Source organism: Ochotona curzoniae, unplaced genomic scaffold (assembly GCF_017591425.1).
Source record: "Ochotona curzoniae isolate NIBS_2020 unplaced genomic scaffold, NIBS_Ocur_1.0 scaffold_4506, whole genome shotgun sequence".
In the NCBI taxonomy this organism is placed as follows: domain Eukaryota; kingdom Metazoa; phylum Chordata; class Mammalia; order Lagomorpha; family Ochotonidae; genus Ochotona; species Ochotona curzoniae.
The window spans coordinates 29332551-29348812 of NW_024467119.1; the positions used below are offsets into that span (position 1 = coordinate 29332551).

General features: G+C 35.8%; 1 protein-coding gene across 1 annotated transcript; it reads left to right on the forward strand.

Annotated features, from left to right (window-relative positions):
* The first annotated feature begins 247 nt into the window (after nt 1-247).
* On the forward strand, nt 248-8575 carry LOC121147397 (integrin binding sialoprotein). Its single transcript, XM_040967251.1, has 6 exons — nt 248-301; nt 393-443; nt 538-615; nt 4206-4268; nt 7183-7344; nt 7891-8575. Exons 1-6 carry the CDS (start codon nt 248-250, stop codon nt 8437-8439), a joined length of 957 nt encoding a protein of 318 aa, XP_040823185.1. The 3' UTR covers nt 8440-8575.
* Nucleotides 8576-16262: the final 7687 nt, after the last annotated feature.

Sequence of the window (16262 nt, forward strand, 5' to 3'; positions counted from 1 at the left end):
CGCTGCAAACAGGTTAAAGCCAAATACAAATTCAAGATGACTTAAACTTGTGGACTCAATGTTAACCCAAATGACTTATGTGAAGGAAATAATTTAGTTTCAATTATTCTAAATGACAATTGTACACAAATGAAAGCAAACTTAATGCTTCATCTTCTAGTATAAACAAGTGTTATGCTCTTGGCTCTTAATTTTAGCACTTATTTACCACCTTACTACTTCATTTATTGCAGAAGCAATCACCAAAATGAAGACTGCTTTAATTTTGCTCAGCATTCTGGGTATAGCCTGTGCTTTCTCAGTAAGTTCTTTATCAAAAAGCTATTTATACTTGTGTTTTTACCTTTTTATGTAAAAGGAAATATACATAATGACTAAGTGCTCTCTTACAGATGAAACATTTCCACCGAAGACCCAAATTAGGGGATTCTGAAGAAAATGGGGTAAAGGTTTTTAGTATATTTCTTGGCTCTGTCCATACCTCTATGTGTTTATTACGCATTGGATGCAACTATGTTGTTTGTTTTGTTTATTTAGGTCTTCAAGTTCAGACCACGGTACTATCTCCACAAGTATGGCTATTTTTACCCTCCTCTAAAACGATTTGCAGTTCAAGTGAGTATAAGGCTTAATTTTACTTCTCATCTATTCCCATTGAAAGGAGAGAAAATTGAAGCACAAAAAATGTCTAAATTCAACTCTCACCAATATTCAGTCAAAAAGCTGCTTATTATGAAATATTTGTTTTTAATGTCATAAAACAAAGTTTACTTGTATGCCTCATTTTTAAAACAGAGGTAACACACAAAATCATTTGGGCCTACTCTAAAATGACATAAGAAGCACATGCACACACACATTGGATGAACTCACAAATGTATAGAGCCTTATTATTTGTTGAAAATGTAGTCAGTGGAAAAGTCAGTAATTGGCGCATTGTAGTTGATTGATAACTATTATTCAACCTATTTACAACAGACAACTTAGACTTCTGTAAATAGCAGAGGAAATAAAAAGCAGAGACTATAGATAGATAGTCTCAGATAAAGAACCCTGATACTCTGGGATAATGAATGAAGACTTTCTGGAGTTTTGTCCTTGCAGATGACCAAAACACTAAATCATATATAGGAAAATAATTATAACAAATGTGTCCTAAAGCCACAGAGGAGAGAGAGAGAGATTCATGAGTGCTAGAAAACTTATTTATAACAAAAGGAAAACCTCTGTAACATTTGTAAACACAAGGGAAAAATCACTAAAACAATAAGAAAGAGTGTCCATGTTTGCTGGGCTAGCTGTGACAAGGTCTTAGAAATGTGGAGAGCACGGAACATGCTGTTGATTTTAAATATACCACAAGGCAAAACCATACTATTTATTCCACAATACAGGGTTCCAATTATGCAGCATTTGATCCAGGACTCCTGAGACACTAAAAGCAGTCAGGGCTCAGAAAACAATGTCCTAGCACAGTGGCTTGGCAAAGCAGCTCACCATATGTTGGGCTAACCCCCTCCAACTCATACAATGAGAAATGATTGTCTTCAAGTATTTCTAGTGCCATCATAATTATGGGGAATTTGAGTGGCCGCTGAAATACGAGCATAAATGATACAAGAGTTGTGGGTTTCAGATTTATCTCCTATGCCTGAGTTGACCTCAGGTCCATAAATAAACACTGTTCATTTGAAAGACTATTCTTTTTTCTTTCTTTAACTCAATGGAAATAATCAGTTCAAGTTTCTCACTATATCTCACCTTTTCTGAAATATTAGAATCTTAAAAACATTTCCTGTTACCTAGATATTTTTACAGATATACATGTGTTATCCAATTAAAAGTATCCATAATAAAATGTTAGTAGTTAGATTTTGCATTATTGATAGGCTCAAATGTCATAGCTCTTTAGGTAGATTAATAATACACAAAATGCAATATGTGAAACAATATGCAGTTAAATCTCTTACAAATAATGTAAAAGTTCTTAGTTATTTTAAATTAAAATTCAATAAAATTCATTTCTCAATCCAAATCTATCTGATTTAGTAAGAGAGTATTTCAAAAATTCATGGGAAATGAAACTAAAAGGTAAGTTTCTTTTGGCACAAAAATTTTGGAAAATCAGATTTTTATTTTATTTCATTTTATTTTAGATTTTATTTTATTTTATTTTATTTTATTTTATTTTATTTTATTTTATTCCCGACCTAATTCTCTTGCTTTTCAAAATCTGGTTTCTCCTAAAGAAGGTAGTTAGTGCTCAGATTGTCACTTCAAATTGCAGTAAGCTGCAATTTCCTTGGAATGCATGCTTTATTCACAAAAATGTTTATGTATACAAATAACTTCTAGAATAGCAACTTGCATGACATATGTTATGTGGTTTGCAAAGCTATCAACACTCTGCTATAGCTAATCTATGACAGATTATAGAAACTAAAATATGAACAAATTGAATAAATCATTAATTGAGAAATAATTTTATGTTGTTATGACTGAGAAAGAATTTTATAATTCAAATGTTTCTTGATCAGTATGTGATTTCTTACAGAGCAAGAATTTAAATTTGTTCATAAGACTCAGCTGGGTACAGCTATTGTGAGCTTTCAGTGTTGTCCATTCATTAATTCTTTCTACATCTGTATCCATGCATATATTTCATACATGACTTCATTTCAGACTTCTGAAAAAAATCACCAGAAGATAGAGACAAATTGATGATCAGGCATAAGTGAAGAAAAGATTAAGGGGAAATTCCAAAGTCTCAGAATGTTTCATGTGGCTTTTAAACCCTGCTCACTGTAGGTAGTAATTGAGGAGCAATGTGGTTGAGTTATGGAGAAAATCATGAGGAAGTAGGTTAAATGCCTGAAACATCTCCCACTGAGAAAAACAGCTCTCATTACACAAATATACCATCCTGTATATTTAATTTGATCAACAAATAGAAACAGTACAGAAATAATATTCTGCTCTAGTCTCTCTCTGGGCTGTGGAAGGTATAATCATTAAGGTCATAGCAGTGGAAGAACAGGGCTAATTATTCTCTTTTCCACCTCAAGTTATTCTTGGCTCAAAAGGACAAGCATTCCCTTTCTTTGGGTGGATGACGTGGCCACCTGCTGAATGAGGCCAGCAGGGCCAGCCCCGGGCTGGTGTTTTCTCATGTCTGGTTTCAAACCCAGAGACTAGTGGTCCTTCTGCAGCTATGTTTTCTAAGTGCAAGATGTTTTCCAGAGTCATAAATTGAAGATAAAACGTGTAGACTGAGAAACAGCAGACTCTGGCCTAGCTATCCTTCTGCATATGCCATGCCACTAGGAGTGGTTGCAGAAAAGGAAGGGCAATTTGATTTAGGTTATCACTGGAAGAAACATGAAAAACTCCTCAAACTCTCTCTTCTGTTTTTGAGATCCTAATAGCAGAAATTTAGGTTTCTATTTCCTTTCAAAATTCATTAACCTGTAATCATATCATTATATGCAGAATCATTGGAGTAAATCACTTTCATTCAATATTCTAGAACTATAGTATTCTAAATATTCCTAAATAAGCAAGCCAAGTTAATCTGTTATCACACTTAACTCACTGACACACAGTAACCTTTTTTTAGGATTATTTTTAACCAGGCTGAAAGCTATTGAGATTTATATGAATATTTTTGAAATCAAATTCTAATATAAATATACCAGGACAGTTTATTACTTACAGACTAAAAATGTATATCTTATGAGAAAATGAATCATAACTTCATTTTTATATTTACATAAATGTGGTCTGTGCTTTAACATGATGTCTTCCTTGAACTTGTTGGATAAGTCATAATTTCTGGGAGAGTCCGGTTCTTTTTCTGTAATATTAAAATTCAGAGCAGATAGGTCCTTTGTTTCCTCCGAGGTAAGTAATGCCAAGACTCATTACTCCAGCATTAACCCACAAAATATTCCAACTGCCGTTAATACTTTAAAGGGCTGAAACTGATCATCCCATATTCTATCTTGACCATTGTAAAATACTTCTTTCTGTCTAATCTTACTTCACACATACCGTTTCTTCATTTCTTTCTCATACTAGCATAACACTGAGTCTAAGAAAATAGTTCAGGCAAGGGAGCAATGCTGCTTAGAGTAAATACTTGGCTATATCTTATTTCAGTTACTGAATATGTATGTGCTCACATATGTGTATTGTGCATATTTTAGGGCAGTGACTCATCTGAAGAAAATGGAAATGGCGATAGCTCAGATGAAGAGGAAGAGGGACAGGTAAGAATTTTTTTGTAGTCTTTTCCTAATAAACCACACAACACACACATACCCACAAAGAGAGAGAGAGAAAGAAAGAGGAAATCAGTCAACTCAAGTATAGACTCAGTAAATTGCTGTTCCCACCTTACCAGTGGCTTGGCTGGAATATTATTTAAATTAGAATAATTAAAATCGCACTATTAAAGTTTGGGGTTAAATTTACCTGTACATAGTACACAAATACAGAAGTATCTCCATTTTAAATGAAAGACATAAAATCTTTTAGGGGCAACAGACAGTAGTATTTATATTTAGATCAATGCAACATAATGGCAGAAGACAAATAATAATCCTAATTATGGTACAATGGCTTCTAAAAGCAACAGACTTTAAAAACTCCATGTACCAATGGGATAGTGCATAAAAGTCAAATGGCATCTTCAGGACAATTATCATGACACATCTGCCTTTCATAAGCCACAGGACAGAATTGTTCTTTTCAACAATAACTCCTTACATTTTATCTAACAGAGCGACTTATACTCATACAGAAATGCAAATACTCTGAATGTCTAGATAGTTTCCTCCCTAGTTCTGTAGCTTGCTATAGTCTATGGCTAGAACTGATCTACATATTCTGGATATTGTGCTAACATGTTTATGACTGACATTCTTGCCTAAGGCAACATACCAATTAGGATGTATTTTCCTGGATGGTCAATTATAGCTGGTTAGGGAATCTTCTAAATTGAGCTATTCTTAAGTGCTATTTGTGAATGGACAATGACAGTCAAAAAGGGATCATGTATAAATAACATCTTGAAAACAAAATGGTGTGGGAACTTGAAAGGTGAGAAATTATTAGTTTGTTTGTTTTTTTTAACCCACGAGAGTAACATTGTCTGTACTATAATTTACACTGATAGCCTGAAGGAAGGCCTTAAAAGAATGCCAGGCCAGTGCCAGGAAAAATACCACCTACAGAATCCCATGAAAAGTACCTGGAGTTCCACATAGCAGACAGACACAAGTAGCTAGTCACCCATTTAGCTACAGCTATTTGCTACACAGCAACTGTACAGTTGCCTCAAATTTCCCCATGTGATTGCATACATTTTGGCAATGGTCTGTCATTTATTGTGACGATGGTTGAGGATGGAAGAAGCTTAGGATAGTCTGGGTGCTGATAAAATCATGCCCCACCCAATACTTACTACCTTTCCAGAACTTAAATCCACGTTTTGAGGAAGAACCCTACCAACCTCCTTACACTCCCTCAAACTAATGGGAATAATTTTTTATTTTTATTGATATAAAGAGAACAGATTTCATGTGTTTCAGATACAATTCTAAGCTTACCGTAATTTCTTACACATGCATGATGCCCAGCAAATATTTAATGATTTTGTTGAGACTTCAGAGGAATAAGTATTCCAAAGATCCTTCATTAAAAATAATCATGGAATAGTGGATGAATCAAGCCAGGAATCTTCCATCCTGAAGAAACTACAGAACCTCTTTTTTTCTGTATCTTCTTAAAATGCTATTGATGATTCAGGTTAAATTTAGAGTACCCAGAAACTGTGTGTGGATGAAGAAAGCACTTAAGCATATCTTCTTCATGTCCTTCATGACCAGACATTTTTTACTCCTGCTTAGCTTCACCTTAATAACACATTTTACTGAAATACATATAATGACAACTACCAAGTGTAAAGATCATTGAAGTTTCAGAATTTTAACACTAAGTTGAAGCCAGAACTCACACCAAAAAGCAGCACAAGCCCTAGACTACACTCCATGTATTAACCAACTCCCACCAGGGCAACCTCTGTTAGGAAATCCTAAGAGACTACTTGTGCCTGTTTTTGTTGATTACATATGTAATTACATATAAAGCAGACATCATTGTTTAGAGAATCTTTATTTATTTAAAAGGCACAGTTATAGTGAGAGGGAGGGAGGCTGAGAGAAAGAGATATTTTCAACCCACTGGTTCACTGCACAAATGACCATAATGACCAAGCAGGGCTGGCCAGGCTGAAGCTAGAAGCCAGGAGCTCTTCCAGGTCTTCCACATGAGTGCAGGGGTCCAAGCACTTAGGCAGCCACCTTTTACTGCTTTTCCGGGCGTATTATCAGAGAGCCAAATTGGAAGTGAAGCATCCAGATCTCAAACCAGCACCCATATGTAATGCTGATGCTGTAAGGCAGCATTTTACCACTACGCCACAATGCTTGCCCCAGCTTGTACTCTCTTATTTGTGGCTTATCCTGATGTTCTCCATTCGAAAGAGTCATATATGCTATTCTGTCGTTATAGAGTGTTCATTGACACTCTCTATCTTATTATGTGAATGTACCACAATGTATTTTTCTTCTGTTGGCATACATCTGAGTAGTGTCGGAGTTGAGACTATTGAAAAAGAATTGCTATTTTAGAACTTCATATTCATGTAAAAAATTCACTTTTAAAAGTCAGTTTGTGTAAAGATAAAATATAGGAATCAGAAGCTGGTGCATATGTTCAACCTTAGTTGATGCAACCTAACAGCTTTCCAAAGCAGTTACACTCAGCTTCCAACATCCTTATGTAAGGATATCAATTGCTCTGTGTGTTCAAAAACTTACTTCTTGCATTCTTTTTGCCATTCTAGTAAGCTAGTAAATACTTTTTAAGCACAAATGCCTGAAATCAAGAAAATGGGGAGCAGAAATATCTAAAATATATTATGGTGCAGCAAATAGGATTAAATAGCTTTTAACTGAATTTTTAGAAGTGGGAAGTGCAATGGATAAAGGCTGAATTGTCATCTCTGGATGATAGCAACCAGAGGGATGCAACAGTTTTCCAAATAATGGTTCATAGTTCCACAGACTCTTGAGCCATAGTCCAGCTAGTCATATTTCTTGCTGTGAATATTTTCATCAGGAGACTTCTAATGAAGAAGAAAACAATGAAGAGTCAAACGGAAGCGAAGATGAAGAATCTGAGGGTGAGAACAGCACACTTCCTCTCACAACTGCAGACTATGGAGAGATCACACCTGGAACAGAATCTATAGGATTAGCTGGAATCCAGCTTCCCAAGAAGGTAATAATTCCTCCAAGCATTCACTCTGGTTTGGTTTTGTTACTGAAGTCTAAGGCTACCCCAACACTATGCACAGTGTTTGGCATTATCTTCATTAACTTATTGACAAAGTGAGAACAGTTACAATCTGTGCTAGCAGGGAAATCAAGGAAGCTTTTTTTCCCAAATGCTATTCCCAGTGTTATTAAGACGAGGACTTCCCACCTTGTAATAAAAGATTCTGAGTAAGTAGCAAGAAATGGGTAAAAATGGAATCACATTTCCAATTCCAAGATGAAAAGAGTAAATTTCATAGCTGCAAGATACATGTTCTCCCTCCCCTTCCCTCTGGAGTTAATCAGTTACAGCCTTCCCCCAATAAGACCCACTACAAAGCTGCTCATCCTGAATGTTTGATGTCCTTACCAGTTCTTTCATGAGACTGGCTTCCGTTCAAAACGGTGTCCACAACAAGCCTGTCAGGACAGAGTAATGTATTGGATGAAGAGAAGGCTTTAAAAAATTTTTTCACACCTCCATTTGGGTTCTTTCAACTCTTCCTTCCAGAGTGGAAATCCAGAAAACAAGGCTGCAAACAAGGAGGAAAGTGATGAAGAGGAGGAGGAAGAAGAAGAAGATGAAAACGAAGAAAATGAGGCAGAAGTTGATGAAAACGAGCAGAGCATTAACGGCACCAGCACCAACAGCACAGAGGTGGAAAATGGCAATGGCAGCAGTGGTGGAGACAACGGGGAAGAAGGTCAAGAGGAGAGTGTCACGGCCACCAACGCAGCAGGAACCATGGCCCAGGCAGAGCAGGTCAGCGAGAGCTCCGGGACCCCCACCTCTCTGAAAGGTGGGCTGGAACCTACACCGCCACCCCAGGAGGTCTATGAGACCACCTCCCCGCCACTTGGAACAACCGCAGCAGCTGAGTACGTGGGGGAGTATGAGCAAATAGGTAATCCTGAATATGACCATGGCTACGAAGTCTATGAAAACGAGCATGGGGAACCGCGTGGGGACAATTACCGAGCTTATGAGGATGAGTACAGTTACTACAAAGGGCGTGGCTATGAGGGCTACGAGGGCCAGGATTACTACTACCACCAGTGAAGGGCAATGCCTCTGCCCTGGCATTGCAGCTGTCCACAATTTTCAAAGCTCAACTCAGGAAGGTGCAATATAACAAATGTGCATATTACAATGTGGGACGGGGCTACTGTTCCAGAATAATCTTCTGTAATTGCTTTTGCAAACAATGGGCTGCTTGATGCTTTTCCTTGTGTCAATCAGGGCCACTTACTGAATGACACATCAACCCATGAGATCAAATTTGATGGAATTTTCTGAAGTGGTAACTCGACAAATAGTGTTTGTGTTTGCCAACTTCAAAAGCAAATTCTTTCTATGAAAAATGCTTCTAAGAAGAAATTCATTGACATTAATAATGCTGTGTACAATAACTGTGCAGTTCCTTAATCATATTGCCTTTGTAACACTGTGTACTAAGTTTAATTAACATCCTCATGTATTTTATGTGATCTATCCAGGGGCTTTATCTCAAATAAAAATGCAATCTTTCAAATGTGTTATAATTATGAAGAAATGTGAGAAGTCAGAAAGAAAAAAGGTAAAGTCAATAAAATTCAGCTAAAAGCTTATTTCCACTATGAGTTTAAACTCAGAACATCGTAAATATTTTCTCATAATTAAGATAATGCCAGGCTTGTGGACAATGGCAGCCATACATACAATGGGAAGGGATACATTTCATTAGACTTGATTGATTAGACAAACACAAAATATTGGACATCTATTTAAATTTGCATTCCAGAGAACCATTAGTCATTTTAATATAAATAAGTCAGTTTGTGAAATATTTTGGACATATTAAAACTAAATAGACAATTTACCATGTCTCTAACATCCAAATTTCACTGAATGTCCTGTGCTATCTCTGAAAATTCTACCCATAACTAACTTGATTTCAAAAGAGGTAAGAGGCAGAAGACAGAAAAATTCTTAAACACACACACTCACACTTAATGGCAACTTATGCTTCTAATGTTAATCTAAAAACAAATTTCAAATGTGAGTAGTTATGAATAATTGGAAGGAGTAAGAATAGTGAAAAAATTATTTCTCTTTTTAAACTTACTAACTGATAAAATATTTTAGACATATACTATACAACCAGGCAAATGCTTAGACATCATACTCAGAAAATGAAGAACACTGTACTAAAAGTGATTTGGCACTCACAGCTACATGTTCTATGTTACATGTACCAGTTCATTGTCTGTAACTTTTTATTTTGAAAAAAAAATGAAGTCTGCAGAAAAGTTGAAATACTACTACATGAGCACCCTAAAAGTGTGTTTTCCCCTAGATTCATCCACGATTAGCATATTACCACACTTACATGCTCTCCATGCTTCTATGTGTCTCTGCACATGTATATATTTTTTACCAAACCATAGAAGAGGAGATTGGTTGCAGACAATACAATATCAACACACTTCACTCCTAGATACTACAGTACTACAGCTTTTGGTTAAAAAAAAAAACATGAAGAATTCTCTACATGAACTTATTACAGCTATAATTCTCAAGAAATGTAATATACATACAACATTATTTTAAGAATCAGTCCATATGTAAAAGTTTCCAATTGTGTCCTTTATTGTAACTCTTAATCCTCACAAAACTTTGACACTATCATCCTCAGTTTTATTTAGAGGAGAAAGAGCCACAGAGAGGTCATAAGTAGCTGCAGTAAAGGCAGACTGGCACTGCCATCTGAGCTCTTCAGCATCCTTTATGCAATATTCACTGATGCATATTTATCAGTGATTGATGGGCAGGCAATCTATGATGCCAGCATCCTAAAAAGCAAATGTTGTCTTATAATACAATTTTATGAGACAAACCATCTTTTCTGATCTAAATCTGAAATAATATTTTCAAACTTACAGTCTTATTTTTTCATAATCTTTCTACTCAACTTGACATTGTGCAAAATGTGTACGTGTGAGCTAGAGTAAATTAGTTTACATCTTTAGTCTTTTTTGTTTTTATTTGGAAAAGACAGACAGATCCCGTTCACTAGTTCATTCCCCAAATGTCTCCCTCCCCCAACAGTCGGGACTGTGCCAAGCCAAAGCCGGGATTCCAGAACTCAATCCAAGTACCAGCCACATGAATGTCAGGGATACACCTACCTGAGGCGTGATCTGCTGTCACCTGGGGTGTGCACTAGCAAGGAGCTGGAATTAAGAACACAGCCATGACTCAAGCACAGGCACTCCAATATGGGATATGAGTTTCTGAAGTGATATATTCACCATTGCACCAAATGTCTGCCCTTGTCTATAATCTTGTTCCCTCATCTCCACATAAGGAGTCCATTCAATGAGTTGCTGTTCAGAGTCTGATGGATTATGAAGTATTCCATGTAATCACATCTCCTGCTTTCCTTCCTCTCTCATTCTTTGTCCTTCCTTCCTCTCTCTGTTACCTTGCTCTCTCTTGGCAGTTAGATATATCTTATCTTAATGGAATTAATGGTCATAAAAACAACACCCAATCTATTTTCTCTTGTCCTAAGCATCTTTGCAGAACAAAACATTTTGATACAATTAAGACCTTGAGACCAATGTGTTCAATACTTTCTGTAAGAAGCAGATTATTTTTGTCATTTATCTTAGTGTCACCAACCATCTCAATACATCACAGGATCATCACCTTGGGATTTGGAAGGATCTTTAAGCCTATGACATATACTTATTTAAAACTTATCAATCATTTCTGCTACTTCCTTAGACTTGGACCCATGGAATATGCATTTTCACTCCTTTCTTCCCTGCCTGTGGGATAGAGCAAGTTCACTTCTATGTCCATGTGCAAATGGTACTCTTGCCATTCCTCTAAACATCTGGGTGTTGCCTTTAGGCTGTTAGGTCTTTCAAGGGGAAACTGTGGTAAAATATATACTTTACCACAGCAACAGATTCTTTGCCTACAGCAACAAAGAGAAGATTCTCCCTGTCCTGGACATTAACAAGAAAGAGAAATTGGGCCTGGTGCTTTAGCTTAGAGATTAAAGTCTACCTTGCAAGAGCTAGAGTTCCACATGGGTGCTGGTTCTAAACCCGGCAGCCTGACTTTCCATCCAGCTCCCTGCTTGTGGCTTGGCAAAACAGTTGCTTCCTCACCTGAATTCTTAGGCTCACCAAATCTATCAGACCCACCCAGACCCTGGTCTCAATATCTTCTTTGGAGCTTTTTCTAAAGTGTTACATCAGGATTACCCAGTCTCAATTCTGAAGTTCAAGGAATTTTCCTCAAGAGAAGATACTGTTGTAATCACATAGAAGGTTACACAGTCAAGGTGGAATTTTGCTCATCCTTGTCAATATTTACTCATTTGCATCAACACCTTAATTGCTTTGCTACTCTTTTAGAAACACCCCAAGCCAGAAAGAGAAAAAAGACAAATAGTTAAGACTAAGAATTTCAAGCTATTTCAAAAGCAACAGCAAAATAAGCAGAGACCTGACATACCAATGAGAGTAAGCTAGTGGAGAACAAAATTAAAAGTACAAGCTTATTTTGATAAAAAATTGAAATCTATGCATGATTTTTCATGATTTTTTCCTTGTATTATGAAAAATAAAATTGCACCAAAATAAATTCATACTTTTAATTCCACCTTTCTAGTAACTTTTTGAATTACCCTGATTTTAAATGCACATATTCTGAATACCTCTTAAGAGATTTTTAAAACTTAATTAAGATAAGAAGGTGGGCAAATATATTTCTTATGCTTATTTCTGTTGCTGTTTTATGAAAAGTAAAATCTTGAACTCTATTTGCTTCTGATATGGACTGCTATCTATGATCCCCTTTCTTTCCAGAGGAATGTTCACATTATCATTCCAGCTTTAATGAATTTTTGCATCATCTTTCCAGCTTTGAGAAGAATGTTGTGATTTTTATTGGAATTGCATTAGACCCATGTATGACCTCTAGCTATATAAACATTTTGATTATGCCAATTCTACTGACCCAGGATCATGATAAATGTGTCCACCCCTTAATGTCTTTCTCTACTTATTTTTCAAATTTTGCAATTTTCTTTTTTTTAATTGATTACATTGCATTATATGACACAGTTTTAAGGCACTGGGATTCCCGCCACCCCTCCCATAACCTTCCCCCCATGGTGGATTCCTCCACCTTGTTGCATTACCACAGTTTAAATTCAGTTGAGATTCTTTCATTGCAAGCATTTACCAAGCATAAAGTCCAGCATCTTACTGTCCAGATAAGTTCAACAGTTTCTTCATATGTTCAACATATGTCTTGTTAGAGTTAGACTACCTGAAGAGCAGCCAGGTTCAGCAAAATCAGGCTTCAACGCTATAAACTGCTAAATACTAAAATTAAAATAGACACAAGACAGCTGAATAGTAATCTATAGCCATTTAAGGTGTATAGAACCCGGTTGTATATAAACTAATAATTGAAATGTCAATGAAGAAGTCACAGGATGTGGTTCAGAGCTTGCATTCTTTCTTTTTTAACATATTGGTTACTCACTACTATGTCAATTAATTCCATAATGTTATAGATTATTACTGATGTTATGTTGGGGGCTTTTAATTGATCAGGATGATACTCTGCCGGCTCTACCTTCAGACAAGAGATGGTCTCCCTAAATTTTGTAATTTTCATTATATAGGTCTTCACACCTTTAGTTGTGATTATTCCAAGGTAATTAAGATTCTTACAAGTTCTTTCTCAGCCATGGAGTTATTTATGTATATTAAGGCTATTAATCTATGTTCACTAATTTTTTAGACTGGTGCCTTGCCAAAATTTTTTATGAGCTTCAATAGTTACTTTATTGAGTCTTTTGGTTCTCCTTATATTCATGTCATCTGTAAATTGGGATAACTTTATTCTCTTATTTCTGATTTGATTTCCTTTCGTTCTTTTTCTTGTCTAATAGCTCTAGCAATGACTCCAAATAACATGTTCAATTGCAGTAGTGAAAGTGGATATCCTTGTCCAGTTCCAGATCTAAGTGGAAAAACTTCCAATCTTTCCTCGTTCAGAATGATACTGGCATTGGATTTTTCATATAGTACTTTGTGTTTTAGAATGTTCCTTCTATGCCTATCTTGTTTCGAATTTTTAACATGGTGGTAGATTTTATCAACTGCCTTTTCTGCATCTATTGAGATGATCATATGGTTTTTATTCTTCATCTTTTTGATGTGGTTTATCACATTTACTAATTTGCAAATGTTAAACTATCCCTGGATGCCAATGGTAAATCCATCCTGGTCTTGGTGAATTGTCTGTCTGATATATTGTTGGATTCTGTTGTCTAGTATTTAGAGTCTTTTATGTTCTTCAGGGATATTTATGTATAGCTCTCTTTCTCAATTTTGTCTCTATCTGGTTTTTGTATTAAGGTGATATTGGCTTCACAGAGAGTTTGGAAGTATTGTCTCCCTTTCTATTGTTTTTGAATAACTTGAGGAGGACTATGGTAAGTTCTTGATACAGGGCTTTTCTTAATTGGGATGGATTTCATTACTGATTCAATCTCCATCTTGGCCATAGATCTATTAGATTTATAATTGACCCAATTTCGTAGATTGTCTGTGTCCAAAAAACAATCCATTTCTTCTAGGTTTTCAGATTTGTTGGTGTGTAATTGCTTATAATCATTCTTGATTTTTCTATGTATGCCTGAATGATCCATTGTTACATTTCTTTTTTCATCTCTGATTCTGTTTATTCTTAGCTTCCTCCCCTTTTGATTAATTGAGCTAGTGGAGAATCTACATTGTTGATTTTCCTCAAAAGAACCAGCTCTTTGATTCACTGATCTTAATTCATTGTTCTTTGGTCTCTACTTGGTTTGTTTCTCTGCTGTTTTGATTATTTTTCTCTTGGGGTTATTTTGTTGTTGGTTTTACAGCTCTGTCAGACATATGGTTAGCCCACATGCCTGGTGTTCTTCTAATTTCTTTACATAAGCATGAATTGACATTAACTTTCCTTTTAACACTGCCTTGACTGTTTCCCATAAGCTTTGATATGCTGTGCAAATGCCTTAATCAATCTCAAACATATTTTTCAACTTCCTTTCTGATTTCTTTTCTGACTCATTGTTCGTTTAGCAGCATGATATTCAGTCACCATGTATTTGTATAGCTTCTGGAGCATTTTGGCTTATTGGTTTCCAGTTTCATTCCATGATTGAGAAAATGTATGGTACAATTTGGAGTTTTTAAAAATTTGCTGAGGTTTGTCTTGTGGCCTGTAACATTAACAATCCTGGAGAAGGCTCTATATGCTCACAAAAAAAAGTGTACTCTGTGTCTATAGGAAGAAAGGTCCTACAGTTATCAATTAAGTTCATTTGTCCTATTGTATGGTGAGCTCTGTTGTTTCTTTGCTGAGTTTGTGCCTTGTCAATCTGTCCATTGAGGTTAGTGGAGTATTGTGATCCCCCACTAATATTGTATTGGAGTCTGTTTCTCCCTTTAAGTCCATTAATATTTGTTTCACATAGCTAGGTACCCTGGTATTGGATGCACAAACATTTGTTATAGTGAAATCTTCTTGCTGAGTGGATCCCTTGATCCTTATGTGGTGTTCTTAATTTCTTTTCATTGCTTTCAATTCAAAGTCTATGTAAGAATGGTTACACCAGCTTTTTTATTTTCCATTAACCTGGGATATCCTTTTCTATCCCTTCACTTTCAGTTTCTGCCTATCATTTGTGGTGAGATGTATCTCCTGTGGTCAACAGATAGATGAGGGATTTTTAAATCTAGTACATTAATATGTGTCATTTGATTGATGAAGTTAAACTTTTATATTCAAGGTTAATATTGACTGGTAGTAATTTGGTCATCTCATTTTAGCAATGGATTCCCGTTGTTTGATTTAGCTTTCTGTTGTCATTTTATTGGGACTTCTCCATGTTTGGCTTTGGAATTTTTTGTGTTATTCATTCTTTCTGTATGTACCACATCTTTAACATTTGTAATACTGGTGTGGCAGAGGCAAAGTCTTTCAGGTTTTGTTTGCTTTGGATGTATTTTATCTCATTTTCAAACACAATGTAAAACTTTTCTGGGTAAATTTATTCTGGGATAATGTTTCCTTTTAGAATTTGAAAATGTCAATCCATTCCCTTCTGACCTGTTGGGTTTCCTCTAAGAGATAAGCTATGAGTGTGATTCTTGTATAAGTTAATAGATTTTTTCAGATGCATATTTAAGTATATTTTCTTCATGTTCAACCAAGTGCTATGATGAAGCTTTGTTTTGGTCAATGCTATTGGGAATTCTGTGCTCCTACTGATTTTTGTTTCCCAATTCTTTCTCCATGTTAGTGAAATTCTTTGTTATTATTTCATTAAATACACCTTTGAACCTGGCTTCTCTTTCTGCACCTTCAAGAACTCCCATAACTCTTATGTTTGCTTTTTTATGATCTCCTTTAGCTCTTGGATGTTTTTCATAGTTTTACTTTGTCTCTTTTCCAAATTCTTGACTCTTTCACTGCTATTGCAGGAAGCGTCTTCCAGTTCTGAGATTTTTTTTTCTTCTGCCTTCCCCAGTCTGTTGTTAAGGCTTTCCACTGAATTTTTCATTTGCTTTATTGTATTCTTCATTTCTAGTATTTCAGCTTGGTTTTGTTTCAATGTTTCTATTTCCTGTGTAACACATTCCTTAAATATGTTCCTTGAAGAGTTCTTTGAACTCTAGTATAAGCTTTCCGTTGTTTTTAAGGAGCATTATAATGATTTTTTAAAATTTTGTATCACAGGCAGTTCTTCCATGTCTTCCTCACTTAACTCTGAGGTTGACATAGTTTTTGCTCCTTTGTGGGTGGAAGAATCAGTAACC

What these genes read in the sequence shown, in the direction of transcription:
- LOC121147397 (XM_040967251.1), top strand. Translation starts at nt 248, where the DNA reads ATGAAGACTGCTTTAATTTTGCTCAGCATTCTGGGTATAGCCTGTGCT. An exon ending in GTATAGCCTGTGCTTTCTCA is followed by an intron (nt 302 to 392) that starts GTAAGTTCTTTA and finishes GCTCTCTTACAG; the next exon opens with ATGAAACATTTCCACCGAAG. An exon ending in GAATCCAGCTTCCCAAGAAG is followed by an intron (nt 7,345 to 7,890) that starts GTAATAATTCCT and finishes TCTTCCTTCCAG; the next exon opens with AGTGGAAATCCAGAAAACAA.